Genomic DNA, 23,790 nt, shown 5'->3' with positions numbered 1-23,790 from the left:
CATTCTAAGTTGCTAAAACGAACTTGGTAAGCAAAGAAATGTAACTTGTATTAAATGGCTAAAATGAATACATTGCATATTTATAAGTAAAAAAATGAATAATACATAGAATATATCAAAGCTAATGCTTCTAACGAAAGAATTATGACAACAAAGCTTTTCTACTTGCTAACATCAAACTTTTATAGGATCTCAACCTATAAACAAATATATATCTTGCTCAACTTTTCCATCTTTATTTATTCCTTCTCTCCCTTTTTATTTGATGCTCACAGATTAAATAAATGAAAAGGTTTTCTTAGCAATCAAACATAGAAACCCAATGAAATCCAACCCATTGCCAATAACAATATGATGCTGATTCTAATGCCAACTCTTCCCTGAAAAAACAGATAACAAACACGCCGTCAACGGATATAACAACGCATAATAGCAACGTACTTTAACTGATGTTCTGCTATATGGATACATATACTTCTTTTACACCCTAGGGGTTTCTATCACAATGCCTACAATTACCTATATACACTTAACACTTCATTGCAAGCAAACTTTATAAAAAGTGTAGTATGGAATAAAGTAAAAAAAAAAAAAACTTACCGTGGATGAGATTGGCATATATCCATCCGAGGGGTTTCCCGGCGTCAAAATATAAGGTGGCGCCAACGTTATTGTCTTATTATGGCCAGAACTACCTCTACTCGAGATTCCAGAAAACCCAAGATAATAAGCTGGAGTTCCATCAGGCTTAAACAAACCATAATTCCTCTCAGAAGTTGGCCCAGGCTTCAAATTCTCATTAAACAACGCAAAAATGAAAACATTCAAATCATAGTCAGGCATTGCCGGTGTTCCTTTTTTTTGGCTTACTATCTTCAATAGATTTCCATTATACTTCTTGGCATTTTCTGGGGATGCTCCAACTTCATCGTCATCTCCCTTTGATGGCCAGCCCGTTTCGGATATCTGAACTGGAAGTTTCTTGTAACCTACAGAACCAAGCGCTGCATACACCGCATCTATTTGTGCAAATAACATATTGTCATAATGCAAATTGTTGCCAGAATCAACTATTCCATCATTCGGCTGAAACAGAACATAATCTAGTGACACCTGCTTAGGATTACCTGAATATAAACAAATATAATAAGTTCTGAAAAGTGAATACTAAATGGACCTACAAAATTTGGAAATCTTTTGTTTACCTTTATAAGCAAAGAAAGGGTAAGCATTGATCATAAAAGGAGAACACGTTTTTGAAAGAAAGTCCAAAATTTGAGTAAGAGAACCAACTAAATCTGGCCGAAAAGCCCCTGAAGAAGGGGGATAAGAAGTACTAAGTACAGCTAAAGAATGTGTTGTGGTGACAATAATTTTTGAGTCAAGATTCAAGTTAACCAAAGCAGTGTGTATACTCTGCATTGCTGGAAGTAAGCAGCCCGAGAGAGAAGTATCATTGAATGTCAAAACTTCATTTCCAACAACAATGGTAGTGATTTTAGTTGCTGGAAGAAAAGGTTGGACGTTGGTTTTAACCCATGATTCACCCTCCCCAGGGTCTTGTAATTTTGATAAGTACTCATTACCAATTCCAACAACCAATTCGATGTTTGTGTTTGCAAATGCTTTAAGGACTTTTGGGTCAGAATCATAGAGCTTTACCTTGTTAGCTCCTATGCATTTTACTAATGGTACTACTTTATCTGGTGAAGGAAGATTGTTTGCAATTTGACCGTAGTTGACTCCAATGGAGGACACGAACACGACTAGATTACCGGAGAAGAGGAGAAGGAAGGCGGAAAAGTGAAGGAGATGGGTGGTAAAATTTGACATTGGGTGGTGGCTGGGGATTGAAAGTGGTGTTGTTTAAGATAAGCTAAGTGATATCTACTGCTAGTGTTGCATGTGGGTGTTTTACTTTTGAGAATAAATATTCCAAAAGTGATACAAACAAATACTTGTGAGTTCATGTTTTGCTTTTACATTTTTATGCGTTTTTTCGATACAAATAATTTAATAAAAATATCAAAAGAAGGGAATAATTGTGGATGAAGAAATGTGTGATGGTCATTTGATGTGGCATGCTAGATGATTGAATTGGCTTTTTATTAGTGGATTTATAGTACAACTGTTTTTGTATTGTATTTAATGGAGATGTGAAAGTAAACCTAACTAACTCGATTTTTTAAAGTTCCAAACCAGAATGAAGTTGATCCAAATATATGTCGTCAGAGTTCCTACAAAGGCATGTGAAGTGAACGCTCGATGTTCCTGAAGTTCAGAATGAAGTTTTTTTCTGGATTTGATTGAATGTACAACTTCTTCATTATATATACCTTTTTAATCAACTTTGTTCTTGATTCAAGTTTTCATGATCTAAAAGTGATCGACATTTATCGAGTTTCAATCTGGTTAATTTGACTGGTGAAGGATCTCACATGTCTGCACAATTGCCAGTAACCTTTTCCACCATGTCACAACTATCCTAAGGAAACGCTCCGAAAGGTTAATTATATTGATTTTGTTATATAAAGAAAATCTACTTGAGTAGTACGAGTATAACTTAACAAAAAGTACCTTATTAACAAATTGGTTGTCCCACGTCTTTAATGTGGGAACTTTCAGATTTTCAAGGTCAGTAGTATCAGATAACACTGAACTGAGCTGGAACTCTCAAAATTTCATATTAAATTTGCTGGACTCCTGTTCTTGATAACACTATCATACAAGAGCACTGCCTTATGCATCCTTGAGTTTCACATAGAGATGGTAAGCAAACCAATATATTGGAGTGGATTTTAGTCAGAGTAAACGTTCCGTCAACTGTTCTGGGTTGGTTCGGCCAATCCACCAAACACCTTTTTTTCTTCTTTTCTTTATCGACTATTTGAACTATCATATAAATCGGTTGAAATTACCATATTTACATATTTAACGCCTTCCATGTTTAAGAAAACACCAAACTAATGGACACTTAAAAAGTGGGCCTTTCAATGAACACGACCTCGTTTCCTATTTAATTCAGCTTCTCAAGTAAGAACATCCTTACAAAAACGATATGACAACAAAGTATTTCCTAGACTCATAACCTATGTGATATTAGTAGCAACACGCCACATGACCACAAACATCATACGCTATGTCCAGTAATAGTGGCCCTGAGTTATGACACCAACTATTACTCTATTAGAGGCAAAGTATTAAAGTAATCAACTAAAAATCTCTTATGATTTGCTATGTCATCTGAAACTACACCACAAAGTATGCAATTTCGGAAACGAAAAGCAAACTGAATAAAAAAGTGCTTATAGTATGCTCAAGTAACAATAATAATGATACAATCGGCGCCCAACAAATGGGATCTTACAATGAAATAGAAAAGAATTAAAACTACCCACATCACACCAATCAAAATGTCACAATCCTACAACCAGATATGTTTCTTAATTGCAACTTTGGCATGAACATTAAGCAGATAAATTTAAAAACCTACATCTTCGATCACCTGTGGGCGGTGACCAATGTCTCAATGAATCTTAATCCATCGAATCTTGGTGCAAATTTCTCCTTCTCTAAACTGATTTCCCCATCTTTTCTCTTCCTCAATTCCTATAAAACCGGATCAAATTCATTTACATTCATCCTCCACTGTTTAACTACCCCGTAAACAAAAAACATAGCGTAATGGCGCTTAAATTTTGGAATAACTTGATGTACTTGTAAAAGCACATCAAAAATCACATTCATTTTCATCCAATCAACTAAAAGAGCATAAACTAGACTAGACTAAGCTCTAAAATTATATAGAAAAATGTGAAGAGCTTGCATATAAAACTACGTACGTAGTAATAACAATAACAGATGTTTGGCTTAGCATAATTTTATGTCCTTTAAATTATTCGATTTTCAAAAAGTCATTAAGCTCATTTCTACCGTCTTATGAGCATACTAACATATAAGCAATAAGCTCATAACTTGTTAATTAATACTCGTATTTCAAAAAATAAGCCACTGATTCCAAAACATATGTTATCATACACCTCCGATTCTTCTACTAATTAACTAAATAGGTAACAAACCGCGTACCCTATTGAGCCCTAAAGTTTCAAATTTTACTTGTGAAACCACATCAAAAGCTAAGTTACATACTTACATTCATCCTATACAGGACAACTAAATACACAAAATAATACATTTTCCCAAGTTTCCAAACTTTTGAAATGAACATATAAAATCACATCAATAATAACATTAACTATCACTATTTGACTTGCTATAAACACAAATTGAACTTGGTTGAGCCCTAAAACTTGGAGAAATCCGCATCAACAATTACCATATAATATTATTCTACTAATTAACTAAATTTAACATAAGTGCACTTGCCTGGGCCCTAAAAACTCTAAAGTTCAAAACTTTATTCACTAAAACCCACATAATTAAATTTATCCATCTTCTACTAATTAACTACATTACATTCTTTTTCTAATAATTAACTGAAAAACCAAATAAAGGAACTCAATTTAAGCCCTAAGATTGTAAATTTTGGGGAAAACTTGATATGTGTGTATAGGGGTGAGATAATTCGAGACCACCTCTTATTTTAAAACCAACTAGGACCATTGATTTTTGTACACCATCATGATCTACTACGATATACAAGACTTTTTTGTAAAAACACTAAGACTTTCCGGTGATGGATCCATAGAAAAATCATGTGTAAGTGTGTAAGTTAACTTACACATGATTTTTATGTGGGCCCGTCGCTTGAAAGTCTTAGTGTTTTTACAAAAAAGTCTTGTATATCATAGTAGATCATGATGGTGGTGTGTAACTTACGAAAATCAATAGTCCTTTTTTGGACTTTTTTTAATTGGTCTCAAATTATATATATATATATATATATCTACTTATAAAGCCACGTAAATAATCAACTAAATTAACCAAAAATCCAATGACTACATGTATTTTATTCTAACAAGCTAAATAAAACAAACGATTTCAATTTAAGCCCTAAATTACTGAAACTTGGCGGGAAAGTTACGTACCTGAACAGAAGAATTGGAATTGGAGGATGAGAGCGCCGCCGTGGACGCGGCGAGAATAGATGCGACGATGGCGGAAGAAGAAAGCTTCATCATGTTGTCAGGAAATATTACGAAATCCGACGACCGACCACCGCCGGATCTCGATAAGCTTGTTTGAAGGGGGGGAATAATTATGCAAGTATAGATTGTATGTATATATATTTGTATGTATATGTATAAATTTGCTGGGTTGGGTTGGTTGAAGGAAGGATTAAAGTGGATTTAATTGTGGGTTTGAGTTCCGCCAGCCTATGCGGCTACCCACCGGCCACATTTTGTTAAATATTAAACTACTACATATTTAGGTTGTAACAACTTATACAACTTGTGCTTATTAACGTACAAACACTTTTATTTCGTTCTTTAATGTTTATTGTTGGTTGTTTGTTAGACTATTTTTTTGAATTATTCACAGTGAAAAAGGTCTAGCATGGTTCCCTCATCTTCAATATTTTGTAGGATAAGAACATTTTTATTAAACTGTCTGAAGACACGACATTTAATTAGGTTCAAATTTTGTCCTCTCTATAAAACTCAAACCTGTTTCATTATAGTACTTTTTTGTGAAATTTTTTTAAAAATGTTTTTCTTATGTTTCGAACTCAAATTCCAACATGTAAAAATGGTGTTCAGCCACTAAAATATAATGAGAAGTAATATTAAACTATTAGTTGGTACATATTCAAGTTTGGTTGGAAAACTTCCAATAAACCGATATAATTAGACTATCTAAATAAAAGATTTGATTATATTTTAAAAGTTTTGCTAATTAATGTTTTTATCATAAAATTCAAAATAAACTTTTGATATTAGCTCTTATCATTGTTATTAGAAACAAAAAAAAAACAGTTTTTATCACCACAATGTTATTAATTTATTCTTGATCGTATTATCAAACCACATACTCACATAATGTGAGACTTAATTACCAAAGTGGTATCTTTGAAAAGTTTAATTATCAAAATGGTGTATCATCCCTGGTTTTACCCCAGGTTAAGGGTTCGATTTTTTAAAGTGACATATCCTGGGGGTTTTTCCTTTGAATCATCTGCAACAACTTATGGTCTATATCTCGTAATCTAGAGTACGTGCAAAGTTTCACCATTATATAGTGGAATGTCCCTTAATGTCATACTGACTGACTGTTAAAAAAAATGTGTATTTTACACTAGCTTGTCACAATCATGGCAATGATAGGACATAAGGGGCAAGGGTGTAATCGGCAAAAAGCATCGGCTAAATCGGCAAATCAGCAACCCTATAGCACATGAATCGACAAGTTTTGGCAAACAACATTGGCTAGTTTTGGCCAATGCAAGTGAACGTTGGGGTGATCTTTTCGAGGTAATTAAACAAAAAAAACATTAATTTATATATATACTCACACATACAAATGAACGTTGGGCCGATGCAAGATTCTTCCTTGGTGGTTCATCGGAGAAAGAAACAAAGAGGCATCGGCGGTTCTATTTGACAAAGAAAAGAAAGACAGTGTTTTATATATAAATGGAGATAGATATATAGAGAATATATAGATTGAAGAAAAGAGGCATCGGCGGTGATGTATTGATGTGTGAAAATGTATATAGATAAAGAAATAAAGTGTGGTTGTGTGTGTGGTACTGATGGGTTATAAAAAGATAAGGAGGAGAGAATTTTTTATTATTTTTTTTAATATGTATGAAATAGTCGATCGGTAACTTTTTAATCACTACACCTTGTATTTTGGCAACTTTTGACAAAAATTGGCTTATTTCTTGTTTGGCCACGTGTCAAGCTTCGATTGGGTATAGCCTTGCCAAAATTTTAGCCAATCGGCACTACACTCTTGCTCCTAAGGAGCAAGGGTGTAGTGCCACAAAATTGGCAAATTGGCAAATTTTCAACCAATCACACGACGCTACGTGGTTTTGCCAAATGCTTGCCAAAGTAAGTGGTGTAGTGCAAAAAATTAGCCAAACTTGCTAAAAAAAAGACAAAGAAGAAAAAAACAAAAATGGAGTATATTTGTACTAGCCAAAATTTGTCAATCCTTGGTTACCATCGGCCAAAACATGCTGATGTCACTTGCCAAACTTGCCAAATCACATGTTATAGGCCTGCCAATTTGCCAAACCTTGCCAAAAAAACTTGCCGATGACTACACCATTGCCCCTAATAATATTATAAATCTCAAACTTTGTATGCTCTTATGTATATATTATAAATATAAATATAGGTTTTAGGTAAAATAAAACAAGTATTAATGTAAAACATATAAAACAATAGGTTTTTCTACAGTGATAATCACCGTACATCATAAAAATTATCGTACATCAATTGATTCGTGAATTTTCGTGCATCAACTTAACCATGATCTAAGGGTCAAGATCTTGTCTTATTTGTTTTACTTTAATACTTGTTTTACAATACCCAACCCCACCTTGGAAAAAGGATCAATTCATAAATAAATATAAATTTTGATCACATTATCATTAACAAAAACGATCTATCAAATTTACCATTATCAAAAATCAATGTCGTTGACTTCTTCTTTTTTTTTCTTTTTTTTTTTAAACGTAAATTTTTCTTAAAACTTCATGTATATAATTAAAAATTACAAGCGATCTACTACACTTTGTATGCTCTTATATATTAAAAATGTTCATTGCTATCAACGTCCCACACTCCATTGCATTTGGCAATGGGATTGTTACAAAAATTTTAGGTGTTCTATTAAAGTTCATGTAGAGGGTTTTATGTCATGTATGTTGATCATATTATAGTTATGTATTGTGTTTTCGGGTCTTGTTTGAAATTACATCAAAAATACGAGTACCATATAATGAAAAACTAATGAACTAATGGCTCAACTTCAGTATTTTTATTGTCAGATGATCATTTTATTTTAATATATAATTTTGTCTGTTTTAACAAAATAAATCTTGAATCATTTTATTTTAATATATAATTTTGTCTGTTTTAACAAAATAAATCTTGAATAATATCATATGTGGATAAACAATACATATGTTAACAAGGATCTAAGTACATTTTTCCAATATATTGAGGTTGTGATTTGTGAATGACTCGTCTTTAAACCAAAATAAATAATTATGATGCTATGCAGGGATTTTAATGAAATTAGTGGTTGGCCTAAACACCTAACGCTTGGATTTAGAACATAATGAACAAGTCATTGCCAGTTTGCCACAAGTCCACAACCTACATGTTCTGGTATTCCCAGCCAAAACGAGAGCATTTTAGTCTTATATTTATTTTTTTTGAAAGGTGAATTTCGTTTGAAAACTTTATGTCGCGATTTGACGGCGGGAGATCTAACATACGTTGTTTTAACCGGGTTCGCCCGAAGGCACGACGATCAATAGGGATAAACCCTGCCTCCTCAGACTTAAACCTGGGTATACCTGAGCCAAATCTTCATAGAAAGACTTCATATATACTTCCCAAATCTTGAACCCAAGACCTCCTGCTTGTAAGGCAGGTGCTCAATCACTTGAGCTAACTAGAAAGTACAGTCCTCTTATATTTTATGCTAGTGTTTGATTGTTTTCGACCTTCTCATTGTACAAAGTAAATGTTTCTTTTTTATTATCTTAATATACATCTGATTTGATAATCAACACTAGAAACATATACTAAGATCAATGGACTTACCTTTCATGAGATAAATTATTAACACAACCCTGTTAATCATCTTTTGATGTATTAAGTCCCAAATGTATAACGTCATAATTCGGAGTATACCATCCATAAGGATATCCCGAAAGTTGATTGTGACATCCGTCACCAAAACTGGTAATTTATTATAGTCTCTAACTTACATTCCAAATTTCTTGACTAGTCAATATGCCTATATAGTATAACAAGCATAGAAATGTGGTGATCATTTCCAATATGGGATTTCTATTACTTGAATTTCAAAAGTTTAGGATTGAGATATTTGATCTTCCTAAACATAGATAACTATAACTATCCCCGTAATTTCTAGACTTGTAGTTGTTAGTCATATTTATTTCTAGACATTGATAAATTAGTATACGCTATTTAGTGGTGAACGAAATCAATAATTATGAAAATAATATATAATTAGTATAACTAGTAAGATGATAATAGTAATAGTAAAATATCATATGTTTAGTAAAAAAAATTTAGTCATATATATATATTACAACAATTTATGGTGAGCAAGGAATTTTAATTCCATTAGAATTCTTATGTTGCATTAAGTCTAATCATAAACTAACTAAAACACTTATCTCCATATATATATATATATATATATAATAACTATACCCTAAATAATAATAAAAAAAACCAAAACTTTTTTTTGATTCTTTTCTTCTCTTTGGTCGATCAACACCAAAGCACCACAACATTAAATATTTTTTTTTTATTAATCATCTCATTGTCAAAGCAAACTTTGGTAAGTTTAATTATAATTCTATTGAATCTTGATTTAAATTACAATTAATAATAAAATTCTTAAGATTATATTCTATTTTTTTTTAAGGTATCTAAGAAGAAGATCATCAATCTTGGGGTAAAATCACTTGTATTCTCTTTTCATATATATTAGTCTTTTTATTTATTAAATATATATATATAAGCATATATTTTTTTTTATTAATTTTTATTTATAAGTAACCTATTTGATGAATATATATTATGGCAAATTTATAATAATGAATGAAAGGGTTTTTTTTTAAGGTTAAATCAAAAGCTTGAAGTATAAATTATATTAATGTTAAAAGTTTATGTATTTATTGTATTATAATAATTAATGTAATTAGAGAAATTCAATTATGAAGGCATGAAAATCATAATAACAGATGTAAATAGGTGTTGGAAAGATTTGAAGGATTATATATGAATATTAGTTGTAGTAGTCTTTAAAACAGTAAGTTTGAGTTATTTCAGAATCTGGACAGATTCTGTTTGTTAACTTTGAAATGTCGTATCTTGGTCATGGAAGATGGTTAAGTCACGTTTTTGGTGTCTAAAATTAATTTCAGGAAGTCTACTTTCTGGTGGAAGTGGTTTCGTGTCAAAATATGAAGTTTAAGGTTGTCAAACGAATTTTATAACAAAACTGCGCAAAGCTGAGTTTTCAGAACAGATTTAGGACGACTTCAAATAGTCATATCTTGGTCGATTTTATGAACTGGAAGATTATTTTTTTCCATAAACATTTTTAAGATGTTAAGAGTGTACAGTAAAAATTTGGATTTTTTTTGAAGCTTCGAAGACCCTTAACTTTTATAAAACTTTTCTGTGCGCAAACAGTGAATTTATTAACTAGTCTGTAATTAACGAATTTTTAAAAATAGTTCAAGAACAAAATAAATTCTGTAAAAATTCATTTAAGTATCTAACACATAAAAGTTACTGTGGTAAAAATTTAAGGACTTGGTTAGTTCTGGTGATCTAGAATAAAAATTGATAAAGTTACCAAAAATTTCAGCGAATAAGAGCTTGTAGAACTAAATCATAAATCATTAAAACAAATACTCTATATTAAGTTATGTGACTTGTAACTTAATAATAGATGACAAATCAGTTGGGAATATTTTGAAAGTAGCCATATATGTATATATCATCAAATACGGGTTACAATGGATGGTTCTTGACCATGTCCATAATTGTAACTTGTTCATATATATGTTGTGTAGATTCTAGCGACCTTGTTGGACTTTGCATAACTACTTGCTTGTTGAGGTGAGTTTCGTGGCCCCTTTTTATATTATTTCTTTGGGGGAAAATGATGCTCAAAATATTTTTATTTCTTTACTAGCTGTGCCAAAACTAGTTTGTTTTATTGGACATATACGTGTACTTATGAAATGTGTATGTTAGCTTGCTTGTGTTGATTCTATAATGCAATAGATGTCTGTTGATATCTATTGAAGACTACTTGAAATCTATCGACCAACTATATACTCCAGCTGGTAGTTGTTGGTATTTAAAGCATGATTGAGTTGTTAACAGGAGTGATGGGGATTGTGTTGTTGGATAACTATGATGGCATTGATCAGTATTTAGTATGCTACTACATGTTTATATTTACACTATTGTCCAAAACTTGATATATCATGCACAGCAAACTCATTTGTATTCCTTTAAACCTACGAACTCACCAACGTTATGTTGACATTTTCGAGCATTCATTTTCAGGTAATAACAATGATTAAGAAGATTGAGCTTATGGACTTTAGGATGACCAATAAAGAGATCCTTCATGGACTCCTAGATTGCATATGAAACATTGAACGCTATTTGCAATTGTTACTTCTTTGCTATTTGAGGCGTGTTGCCTAGACTTTCCGTTTGTGGAAATTACATTTATTTTAATTTCATTTAGTTGACTCTATTATAAAGTCCATGTGCTATAACTATATCTTTTCGTCATATCCTACGATTCCGCCTAAGGTGGGGTGTGACATTGATTATGTTTGAAAACGATGTTTTAAACTTCTTTAACATACCATCTATACATAAGGCTGTTAGGTATCTAAGTTTAGGGGTGGAATACTAACATTTTAAATTTTTATAATCCATAAAAATCATGGGCCTCAAACATTTATTCATTAAATAAAAAATATTTAAAAAATTAGTATATAAAGGGTTCCACATTTAAGATTAGGTGTTAGACAACCTTATATTACTTTTCCATATATATTGTCGATCATCAAATCTCCAATATCCGAATAACAATTTTAAATAGGGAAAATTACTTAAATGGTTAAATATTGGTACATATATCTAGATTTAGACATCTACAATTTTATTTTATTTTTGCTCATTTGGTCAGTTATTCCTTAATCCTTACTACTTAACTTTTTAGTAAGGAAATAAAATTATTTATTAAAATTATGTCATGTGTCAGTCCAAAAGTTATACTTATTTTTGTTAAATATATATATGAACCCTTTTGATATTGTTTAGGTATCATAGGATAATAAGAATGCCATATTGTTTCGTCAACATGACTACAATTGTATGCGAAGACTGTGACGTCGATTCATATAATCAACGAGCATACGGTGAATTGCAGCCGGATTTTTCTCACTGGTGTTAAACTCTCACTAGTTACGTTATTACGCACCACTGGAACTAACGTTGTTTTTACCCAGAAGCTAAAATCAAAGGACCATGAACTCGTTTCTATCTAGAACATGTTTTAGTTTATATTCCAACATTATATTAATTAGTTTCTTTTTATAACAAGATCACTACAACAAAATTAAAAGATGAGATGGTGGCAAAAATTAATGGGATTACATGTACCACTAGATATGGAGGATATGTTAAAAAAAAATATTATTTTCTTTTTGTAGTTACGAGAAAAAAGTATTTGGGCATTGCGGCAGTGATGGAGGGTGGCGGCAGTGGTGGTGATGTAATAGCGGCGGTGGTGGCGGCGGAGATTGGTGGCGGTGACGCGGGTGAATAGTGGAAGTTATTGATATTATGTAGCTATGATATATAGTACATCATGCATTATAATGTGTGTACATAGGGGTGTTCATCAGTTTGGTTTTCGGTTATCTGGTTTATTTGGTTCGGGTTTTTTGGTTGTTTTTTTTTTATTTTTCAAAACCAAAAACCAAATTAGAATTTTGTTCGGTTTCGGTTTAAAATCGAAAAAACCAAATATGAAAAACACGAATTCACCTTCTTCTTTTTTTTTTGTCTAAGTTGTGTTCAACTAAAATAGGTTCATAATTTCAATTTTTACCAAAGTAGTAATTTAGACTTCAAACACAATATGGATAAATAAGTAACATAATTGAAACAATTAAACTCTTGTTTGTCATCATTATTAAAAAATTTCATCAAGTTCTTCATTGTTTGTCAATTGAATTAATCTAATTTCAGAAGAAAAAAAAAGAGTTAATAAAATAAACAAATAAACCTAAAATGTAACCAAATTCATTATTCTATACCCATGACCAAACCAAAAACCAAATATATAACTTGGTTTTGGTTACAAACCAAACCTAAAATCAAATTCAAAAACGGTATGGGCTTTTTCAAGTTTTTAAACGGTTTGGTTTACATCTAAACTGGGTAAAAACCAAACCGCAAACACCCATATTTATGAAACTTAAAATCAATATTTAAATTTTAAGTTCAATGTTGAAAATCAAAAGTAAATTTAATTTGAATTATAATATAGATAAATGTTGATTACTAAATAAAAAGATACTTTCTCATATCATCGAGTAATAAATAAAAGTTAAGATTATTACAAATATATATATATATATATATACCTATATATATATATATATATAGGGTAACACTTCGATGAGAACAGTCTTAAACTAAGAACGGTGAGAACACTTAAAAAACATCATTTTGATGCATTAAAAGTTTATAAAACTAACATAGTGCAGAACTAATTATCATCATTTAAGTGTTTAGTAACACATTGATCCGTCAAAATCGAAAAAATCACGTTTTTTGGTGGATGCATCATTTTGAAGAATATGCATCCAAGATGGATGCACAAAGATGGATGCACAAAACAGAGATTTTTAAGTGTTCTCATTTCAATTTCATTCTTATTTGATAGTCACCATATATATATATATATATAAGGTATTTTGAGAACCTTTTTTTTTGCGATAACCTTTGAGAACTTTTCAAATAAAGCACAACCGATGATTATTCTTTACATGAAAATTGTTTTTGATTGTTTTCTGAATAACTTATGTGTGATTTTGAAGTTTATAATTGTGTGGGGCATGGATTATCATCCGTTATACAATTATGTGGAGATTTGAATTATTGATCACATATGCACGAATATTGCTATGATTACATGTGATCAACTTGTATACATGTGATCATACCAATATTCGTGCACATGTGATCAAAAATCAAAATCTCCACATAATTGTATAACGGATGATAATTCATGCTTCACACAATTATAAACTTTAAAATTACATAAGTTATTCAGAAAACAATCAAAAAACAATTTTTATGTAAAGAACAATCATCGGTTGGGCTTGATTTGAAAAGTTCTCAAAGGTTATCGCAAAAAAAGGGTTCTCAAAATAACTATATATATATATATATATATTGTTAAAATAGCAAAGTTTGGTCATTTTAGTTTAATATTTTGTTTGAAAGTCACAATTTTTTGTTAGAATAAGAGAGATTTAAACTAACATCCATCAAGTTGATAAATGCCAAAAAATCAAATACAACGTCTAAATATATGAAACGACTCAACCCGAAAAAGACCATTTTTTTATTATATATATAGTTGACTTTGATTGACCGGTTCCAACAATTAGAAAAATATTGTCATCTTTAGCCATAAATCAAAATACTCCAATTCAAGAAATGACAATTGGTACATTCTTATAATGATATAATAAGACTAATTTACAAGTTTCAGGACTCAAAAAGTTCAAACGAAGGTTCGGTAAAAAGTGAGGTAGAGGACAACAGGTGGAGGATGCTCTGGCGGATGTTCGCCTTCACCTGCGGATGCTTTGGCGGATGATACGCAACATCCGCAGTTTCTGCAGTAACAACAATCTTGACCACACTTCATGAAAACATTCTTTTGACCAAATTGACATATCTTACATTTAGACATCTAAATAAGTTTATAAACCAATATACCAACATCCCAACATCTTCCATTTGATTAAGTATACATTTTACAACAAAAATGACCGTTTGCCCAAGTTACCAAACCACCAACATTTACCGTTTTCGTCAAAATACAAATGACCATAAGACCCAACAATAAGTACAAAAGTATATGCATTCAACTTGCCAAAACACAACTAATGTATCAATAGCCATAATGAGGTGGGATGAACTAGATTTCTATCAAACACCATTCTCCAAGAATGGTCAAAATACCTTCAAATTCCTAACAACTTCAATATGTCAAAAACTTCAAATCACAAGAATTAGTTCCTCATTCCGAAACCACCTATCAAAATGGTAAACAACTAAAAAGTAAGCGAATGTTTAGTGAATAAACTTGCATACAAATATATATATATATATATACACGAAGGAGGGCAAAAACACAAAAGACTATCGCATGTAGCCAATGTTACCGTCATACCATCACTTGCATACTCACTTTTGCGCTAACAAATACATACATGGATCCATATACGCTAAATAATAATCAAAGAAGTTCTTAGGCCTCATCTCAACTCAACTATGGGGTTCTTAGGCCCCGCCCTCAAAATTAGGCCCTAATGCCGAATCGATTACCACACACGGAATCCACCATCGTATGGTAATTGACCCAACGCACATATAAGAGTATGAAAATTTACTCACCTCCTCCGCGACTAACAACAATCAAGATTGCCACAATAATTGCAAAGCTTTCAACCTAGTAATCAACACAATATGCATAAGACTTTATTCACAATCTTGGCTAACTCACTTAACCAAGCTATTAATTCACTAGCATTCCTACCCACCCAAACCCATTCTCTTTGAGTGGGCTCATTTTCAAGTCTCATTAACAAAGTTCAATTTTTCAAAATCATCCATCTCAAGTAGCTATCATTTTGCTAAAATCTCATTTTACCGCCATCATGTGGCCATTTCATCTCATTATTACCAAATTCTCATTTTGATCATAATGGCCACTAACAACTCAAATAGATAAGTTCATGCAACCCTATAATCATATATCAAGTTACAAACAATAAAATGGGGAAATATTAGCAAAATCATCATCCAACCCAAAAACCCCCAAATTTGATGGTTGTTTGAACCCTAATTCTTGAGCTAAAATCAAAATTAGGTTAAAGGAGATTATTCTCTTGAAGATTAAGAATTAGATATAGAATTAGAATGGAAATCACATTTGCTTTCTCCTTCCTTTCCTCTAAACTTTGGCCCTCACACCCACACAATCCACACTCTCAATTTCTCCAAATATGATGATTAAAACTTGAATGCTATTATTGTTAATATAATTTCTTGAAGGATTTTAGATCTAATGGAGGGTTGATGTTAGATCGAATGAATGATAAGAAGAAGATTTGAGAAAGGGAGAATGAAAGAATGAAAACATGACTCACAATAATAAGGATGGCTGGCACTCTATGGATATGCCACGCCCTTTCTCAAAATAAGTGGGTAATTTACCCGCTATCCGATAAAGTCCAACTAAATTAACCCCATATCCAATAATAAAATATTAGGAACTTATTTTAATGTCAAAACTATAAAAAAAAAGTTAATTTATTTATTCTAAAGATCTTGGGGTGTTACAATATACGACAAGAACACAATCTAAGATCTTCTCGGATCTTTAATTGTCAATATTTAAAAAAAATTATATATGAAAAAATTGTGTCGATTATAGTTCCCAAGGTACAAGAAATAACTCTATTAACGAGGGTTGAGCCACCGTTTTTCACCTCATAGTATTTTTGGTGCAATCCCAAACAAGTTATGAGGCAACAAATGAAAACAGCAAAGAGACAAATGAGACCCACTCAACCTATACCACATGTAACTATACCACGTGTAACTATACCATACCCAACAAAATACCAACAAAAGTTGACACAACAATTCATTAAATACCACTAGGGTTCGTGTTCTATTGATTCCATTACAAACAACTTTTCTTGTCTCGACTATGAATCAAAAGATAAGAGGTGTTGACAACCGAATTAAGAACTTCCATGCTGGTGTCACGAGTTCCATTATGCATTATGTTATTTCTTGCTATCCATACATGTCACCACCAAATAATAAGGATAACTTCAAATATTGATATTTTCTGCTGATTAGGAATGGAATTAGGTTTTGCTATGTATATGAGATAAACAAAGAATTTACTCTAATTGAAATTGCTTGTTGTTTGTATCACTTGTTATACTTTTTTCTTTTATTTTTTTGCTTTTGTTTGATACATGAAAATATGAAATCTATATGGTGGATTGGTAGAATAATAAAGTTTAAAGATAGATGGGGTGGGGAGTTTGGGACGATGGTAGGTTTTTTGAGAAATGGGATTTGGGGTTGTTCACTTGTTTGGCATGTATTATTATTATTATGAAAAATAAATTATATTTATATTATTAGTAAACAAAGGTTAAACTTGTCATTTAACATAGTTTATATTTAAATTATTCCCTCTGAATTCCATTGAATTCTGTCAACGGAACACAAATTAAATTTTTAAAATTTTCAGATTTCAACTTCTTTAAATTCCAATTCCTTTAATAAATTCTATGCGCGTTTGGTTCGCGGAATATTTTTGGAAGGAATGGAATCTTTCAAAGGAATTGGAATCTGAAAGAATGGAATTTGACGGAATGTTTTTGATTTTTTGAAGATTCAAGTGAGGGACGGAATGAGATTTCTTCCCCCATCCCTAAGGAATGGAGATTCCATCAAATGAGGGAATGTTAACATTCCAACGGAATGTGATTCTTCCATCTTTAACCAACCAAACACACTAAGGAATGAAATTCAATTCCAATTCCATCAGATTCCATCAAATTTTATAAACCAAACGCGACCTAATTTCCTTAAAAACATTCTATGAATCAAACGCCTATTAGTTGCCTAGAAAACCTTTTATTACTTGATTAGGTATCTCTTACGTCAAATTTCGCGTTAATGGCATATATATAAAAAAATTCATGGCGTTACTGCGCTAGTAAGTTCTGACAGAAATTGAAGTCTCAATCCAACCGAGTGTTTACTTTTATACTTAAACACAAGCACGTGTAACGAACCGCGCAATCCACTCCGTCACTCCCCACAATCTCAAAATCCCTAATTTCTTTCTTCTTTCTTCCATACAAACCCTAATTCCATCACTTACCAATCAGTCAATCAATTAAATAAAATAAAACAAATTCCTCAGATAATATTAAGAATAATCCAATCTAAACTATTTTGTCCCAAACTAAAAAAAAGCTACTCTTTTTATTTGCAGAAATCTCAATTCATTAATGACTCCAATTGATTACTCAATGGTTGAAGACAAGGACCAGCAACACAACTCCAAACGACGTCGTCTTGCCTGGGATGTCGCTGCACATTCACCTGAACAACAACAACAACAAAAAGAGGTTTTTTTTTTCTTTTCTTTATTTTTATTTTAAAACGGCAAATTTAATTCTTTAAATAAAAACTTTTATGAGTGGGTTTTTTGATTTGCAGGTTGAAGTAAGGCAGCCAGTGTCGGGTCGCCACGTGTCTCCGCCGAAAAGAGAGGATGATCGTGACGGGCATTATACTTATAGTCTTGGGGATAATTTAACTCCAAGATGTGAGTTTTTTCTTAAAAAATTATATATATTAATTTATAATTTATTTGAATTATATTATGTTGGTATTCATTGTTTTTTTAATGGTTTATCAAATGTAAACTAGTTTCTTTGAAAATATATGAAAGACTTCAACTTTTTGATGTGCATTAAGCGAAAAAGTTTGTCAATTTTTTCAAATAGGAAGGACTATATTTAGTGTAGGTGATAACCGATTGACGTATAGTTATGGTGCATATTATAAGTTTCTAGGGGTGAAACATAATAAGCCCATAAGGTTAAGTTGATAAGCTTGTAAGCTGTTAAAAATAAGTGTATCGGATCTCAAAATTTAGTATAGTCTAGTCTGTAAGGGGTTAAATGTAAAAAGATTCGAATTTTATTAAGTTTTAAGTTAAGATCTCATTCGAAGGAAGCATAGTGTTATCTATATCTATACTATATTATAAAGTAGATTTCTCCTAGATTTTCAAACTTGAAATTTTCAATATTGATTTTAAGTACTTCCCCAAAATGCTTCTCCTATCTATTCTATATTTATCTAAAATAACTATAATACCCTTTCTCTCTCCTCAAGTCTCAACCAATCATCTTTTTTCTCTCTCCTCCATAAATCATTTATTCCTCCAATTCATTCAAAATCTTTTATCTCAAAAACCGTACATCGATAAATTATAAAAATTGTATGGGTGTTCTTAAAATTTCATGCTCTTTCATTAGAGATGTCATTCGATATACTTTCGACAAATTTTTAAATCCGAGGGCGGAGCCCGTACGGCTAAGGCATTTGACTATCATACTCTATGACATATCAACTCCTATAACCTATCACATTCTATGACCTAGGTATCACCACCACTATCTCACCGCCGCAACGCGCGGGTACTTGCTCTCGTTCTATAGGAATAGCTACTATGATGAAATAGTATAATTTAGTTAGAGAGATTAAGGACATCAAAACACAATCATATCGAATATGATAAATTTGAATGGGTTAAGTGTTTGAAAATGTATAAATTGTATGACTGTAAATGTTGCTATCAAGTGTATCTGACTTTCAAGTGTTGTTGTATGCATCCAACGGGGCCACATCTTGTATGGATGCTACATCAACAAAAATGCTGCCGGATAAATGCAATGACAATATGTAACGTTTGATACACACAGTAGAATCTTTCTAAGATGGATACATTCCTAAAACTTTTCTTACTTTGAATCAATTTTGAGGTCTTTATATTATATCCAGAAACTGACAGTTGGATTTTTATTAATTATCTCATGCAGATAAAATACTAAGCAAGATGGGTGAAGGTTAGCAGTAAAGTGTCCGGTGTCTGCAAAATCTTAGTATATTTTTATCAATCTTCTTTTGTGGGTATCAGCAAATTGCTAGTGCTGTAGGCACATTTGGTCGAGTTTTGGAATGTTGGGATCGTCAAACTCGCGAATATGTAGCCATCAAGGTAGTCCGAAGCATAAGAAAGTATCGGGATGCGGCAATGATTGAAGTTGATGTTTTGCAACAACTTGCTAAGCACGATAAAGGCAAATCATAGTATGTATCTTCACCTTGTGTTAATTTTCATGTAAATGGGTAATATAGTCTGATTTTTCCCCTTCAAAATTATTTGTGCAGCTGTGTGCAAATTCGGAATTGGTTTGATTATCGTAATCATATATGCATTGTAAGTCTCCTAATGGCTAGCTTATCCGTTATTGTATGCATTTTACTTTGGTTCCGGATAATGTTCCTTTATTTTGTCATTTAGTGCTTGCTGCTGAGAAGTTTTAGTATATGATATGCTTCTTAGAAGTTAAATTAATGGAGGCTGATAGCAAGCTTCTTTCATGGCATTGTCATTGAACATGAAACCTCCTTTGAATGTATTTGACTGGTGACCAGGTGTTTGAGAAGCTTGGACCAAGTTTATTTGATTTCCTAAAGAGAAATAAATACTACCCTTTCCCTGTGGATCTTGTTCGTGAAATTGGACGTCAGCTTTTGGAATCTGTAGCATGTGTGTGGATTATTCTTGGCCTTATAGTGAAATCTATTGTCTTGTTTTTTGGTTATCAATGGGTGCAAGTAACCAATAATTATTAGTCAGTATCAAATAATTGTTAGTCTTTGTCATGTAACACTCTTGTTATCTATCACACTTGACAGATATGCATAGTTTAGGCTTAATCCATACTGATCTGAAGCCGGAAAATATACTTCTTGTCTCTGCTGATTATTTAAAGCTTCCTGGTTACAAGGTAGAATGATAGATGATCTTCGAGGTTTGAAGCATATAGAAGCTGGTGGATCTGTTTTATGTTTAAGTATCTTTTTAAAATGTTGCAGAGGACTTCACAGGGTGAAACGGTTTTTAGGTGCTTGCCAAAGTCGAGTGAGATTAAGTTGATTGATTTCGGTAGTACTGCTTATGATAATCAAAATCATAGCTCCATTGTTTCAACAAGGCACTACCGAGCACCCGAAGTTATTCTAGGTAACTAGTTGTTGACCAGAAGAGGCTTCTTGATTCCGTGCATCAACCAATATGAGCATGTGTCACTGGCATTCATCCTTCTTTGTATCTTTTTTGCTTCTTCGTTGTGACCTTATTAGCTGCAATATGAGTTCTTATAAGTGGTATTTTATAGATTATCATTTGAGTAGGTTCCTGAGTGGTTTGCCTTCTGAATATTGTATGAGTTCATGAATGATTTTTTTAACTTTAATTTGTAAACCGTAAACCTTATATGGATAATTGTATATTGTCTGAGAATTTATTCGCATCTATTTTTGCTATTTTTTATTAGTGGATTTGTTATTTTGTCAGGGCTTGGATGGAGCTACCCATGTGATATGTGGAGTGTTGGTTGTATACTTGTTGAGCTATGCTCGGTTCGTCCTCTTTTCCCCCATCTTTTTTCTTCTGCTTGGTTCACATGCAATGAAGTAATCATTATGTATTTATGAAATGTGATGTAAATCTTCAGGGTGAAGCTTTGTTTCAGACTCATGAGAACTTGGAACATTTGGCAATGATGGAGAGGGTATTGGGACCTTTACCAGAGCATATGGTTCGAAAGGCCAAGTAAGACTTAGTTTGTTAAATTTCAGTTTGTCTGTAGAGCTTATTAAAATGTTGTCCGATGATTAAGCTAATACACATTTAGCAAGTATCAAGCAGGAAAAAGTTGATTCTTATTTGGGTTTGGAATGTAAACTTTATTGAACTCGAAATAGTCATTGGTGGTTTTTTCACCTAAAAAACTCAACCTGTAATTATGGAAGTTTTAAAAATCATGTTTTAATTTGTAAATCTTCCTTTTAAAAGTTGTCATCTAAAGATGTTTGTTCAAGGTACCTCATATCCGATTATTTTTTCCAGTTCTTTTTCACAAAACAGAAAGTAAAATAACAGAGACATAATTTAAAGCCCATAAAAATCGCTGTAAGAAAACATGTATTACCTGTGTCACGTTTCACTAATTATCACAATTCACAGCCGAGGTGCAGAGAAGTATTTCAGACGATCAAGATTAAACTGGCCTGAAGGTGCAGTATCTAGGGAGAGTATCAGGGCAGTGAGGAAGCTGGACCGGCTCAAGGTTTCTTACTGACCTTTTAATATGCAACTGTATTGGGACTTATGCAACATCTTAATATATTTAACATCGCAAGGGTGAAACAAAAAGACGTGTATTCACAGAGTGCATATAATATTATGTAACTGTATTGATTATTAATGAAAAAATGTTTGTAATGTAGTTGATAAAAGTTTTTTAATATTTGGTTTATGTTTTAGTATGTATATGTAACCGTTCAACGTATACTAAAATGTTCCTTGTTTTTGGCTTATGTATATTAACTACGCCTTCTCTTGGCAGAATATGATATCACAGTGTGTATCCGCGGGAGGTTCAAGATCATTGATTGTTGATTTGCTGCATGGCTTATTGAATTTTGATCCTGCAGAGCGTCTCACTGCCAGACAAGCTCTTGATCATCCATTTTTTAGAATCATCCACGCATAAGAGGTAAGAGCTATGCATTTTTGTGAGGTGAGTTTCATCAGGTTATGATGGATTTCTCTTATGTGATTGAGAAAGTAACCATTTGACAGTACCTGTATTTTAAGCAACACTAAAAATGATAGATTTAGATGGTTGTGTCACATTGTTGGTCATTAGTTGTAACTACGTTGAAATGGCTAGTTGACTTTGTTTGACCAAAAAAAGGCATGGGACTCTTTAGTGGGAGTGAGTCCTTGAAGGCTGGGGAGAGTAGAGCATACTACTGAATTCCCCATAGCATCATCCTTTTAGGACCACCGCTATACTTCCTCTATTTTCTATAATATAGAAGGCGAAATTGATGCGCTTAACTAACCCTTTTTCTTTTAAAAAACAGAGTTAATCGGTGGTTTAAAATTGAACTAACGAATTTTTACCTGCCCACCTACCCCTTCTTCATGAGCCGGGGGCAATAAAGTCACCCAAAGTATAATCTACAATATGAGTCATTTTATTCACAAAACTTGACCTTCATTGAGATATTATATTTTTGTGTACATAGTTGCACCGGTTAAATTTTTTGAAAGTGTTTCGATGTCAACCAAACTGGACCAAAATGATCTTTTCGATTTGTTACCTAGCCTGCTTTAGTCCTCATATGTACCACCTTTACTATAAATTAATCTATGGAGATTGTACCTAACTACCCTTCCAACATTGATGTTTGCAGGTCCCATGATGCCGCAACTGCGAGCAGTTTTGATACGGGGGACCAAAAGACGGCATATGGAAATACTAGAAGGTTTAGGCTTCATGCACATGGCTGTACTCTTGGTATCCAAGTTCATTGTGGCTGTGTTCTTGTGTTACTGGCTGCTCCAGATAACCTGTGTTGCCTAGTTTTCTTTGAATGTTCATCCCGGGGTTTCTGCCCTCTACCGTTTCCAACCGTATTTTTGGTTGATGCATATCTGCAGTTTGTATGGAATAATTTATGAAATTCTAAGCTGGTTTTTAGCGATGGCATAAATTGCTGTGAATTTGGACAGTCCTGGTAGTTTGGCCCAGGTTTTGTAGAGTTGTAATGATACATTTACCCAATCGTATCTATCTAGATAAAACCTTCCTGATGAGATAATAAATGGTAAATCAGAAGTCTTTGATTGAAATTAGAGATGTGGATCTAATGGCTTTATTATTACTTAAAAACTGAAATTGTTGGATCAAAGTCATCAAACTGCATTTAATGGTTATTTTAGAATAGCTGCAAAGTTGATGTAGTTTTTAAACAATCTAACAGGCTAATTATGAAAACTTTGATCGTCATATCATTAAATTACCCTATTTAATTAAAATGGGTTTGGTTGAACCTGGTGTTTCAAATTATAATCGTGATCATGATAATA

The 23,790-nt window shown here is 32.3% G+C and overlaps 2 protein-coding genes and 1 long non-coding RNA gene across 3 annotated transcripts; 1 reads left to right on the top strand and 2 right to left on the bottom strand.

Moving 5' to 3' along the window:
* Positions 1–27: 27 nt before the first annotated feature.
* Positions 28–2,065, bottom strand: LOC122604510 (glucan endo-1,3-beta-glucosidase 11-like). Its single transcript, XM_043777400.1, has 3 exons — positions 1,206–2,065; positions 601–1,127; positions 28–380 (listed from the first exon to the last, which is right to left on the bottom strand). Exons 1-3 carry the CDS (start codon positions 1,831–1,833, stop codon positions 306–308), a joined length of 1,230 nt encoding a protein of 409 aa, XP_043633335.1. The 5' UTR covers positions 1,834–2,065; the 3' UTR covers positions 28–305.
* Positions 2,066–3,290: 1,225 nt separating this feature from the next.
* LOC122583364 lies at positions 3,291–5,620 on the bottom strand. Its single transcript, XR_006321319.1, has 2 exons — positions 5,049–5,620; positions 3,291–3,609 (listed from the first exon to the last, which is right to left on the bottom strand). It is a non-coding gene; the product is annotated as an uncharacterized LOC122583364 (long non-coding RNA).
* A 12,213-nt stretch (positions 5,621–17,833) lies between these two features.
* Positions 17,834–23,553, top strand: LOC122609027 (serine/threonine-protein kinase AFC3). Its single transcript, XM_043782089.1, has 13 exons — positions 17,834–18,178; positions 18,270–18,378; positions 19,661–19,687; positions 19,778–19,931; positions 20,013–20,061; positions 20,280–20,394; positions 20,544–20,635; positions 20,724–20,871; positions 21,205–21,269; positions 21,365–21,462; positions 21,877–21,979; positions 22,259–22,408; positions 23,115–23,553. Exons 1-12 carry the CDS (start codon positions 18,059–18,061, stop codon positions 22,403–22,405), a joined length of 1,227 nt encoding a protein of 408 aa, XP_043638024.1. The 5' UTR covers positions 17,834–18,058; the 3' UTR covers positions 22,406–22,408; positions 23,115–23,553.
* The last annotated feature ends 237 nt before the right edge of the window (positions 23,554–23,790 follow it).

Source organism: Erigeron canadensis, chromosome 1, assembly GCF_010389155.1.
Source record: "Erigeron canadensis isolate Cc75 chromosome 1, C_canadensis_v1, whole genome shotgun sequence".
In the NCBI taxonomy this organism is placed as follows: Eukaryota; Viridiplantae; Streptophyta; class Magnoliopsida; order Asterales; family Asteraceae; genus Erigeron; species Erigeron canadensis.
The sequence above is the reverse complement of the archived record's forward strand: the minus strand, read 5'-3'. Positions and strand labels throughout refer to the sequence as shown.

Bases quoted from the DNA above. Each gene is read 5' to 3' on its own strand.
- LOC122604510 (XM_043777400.1), bottom strand. From the start codon at position 1,833: ATGTCAAATTTTACCACCCATCTCCTTCACTTTTCCGCCTTCCTTCTC. The intron at 1,128-1,205 runs GTAAACAAAAGA...GTTTATATTCAG, and splicing joins CCCTTTCTTTGCTTATAAAG to GTAATCCTAAGCAGGTGTCA. The intron at 381-600 runs GTAAGTTTTTTT...CTGTTTTTTCAG, and splicing joins ATATGCCAATCTCATCCACG to GGAAGAGTTGGCATTAGAAT.
- LOC122609027 (XM_043782089.1), top strand. From the start codon at position 18,059: ATGACTCCAATTGATTACTCAATGGTTGAAGACAAGGACCAGCAACAC. The intron at 20,062-20,279 runs GTAAGTCTCCTA...ACTGGTGACCAG, and splicing joins ATCGTAATCATATATGCATT to GTGTTTGAGAAGCTTGGACC. The intron at 20,872-21,204 runs GTAACTAGTTGT...TTATTTTGTCAG, and splicing joins AGCACCCGAAGTTATTCTAG to GGCTTGGATGGAGCTACCCA.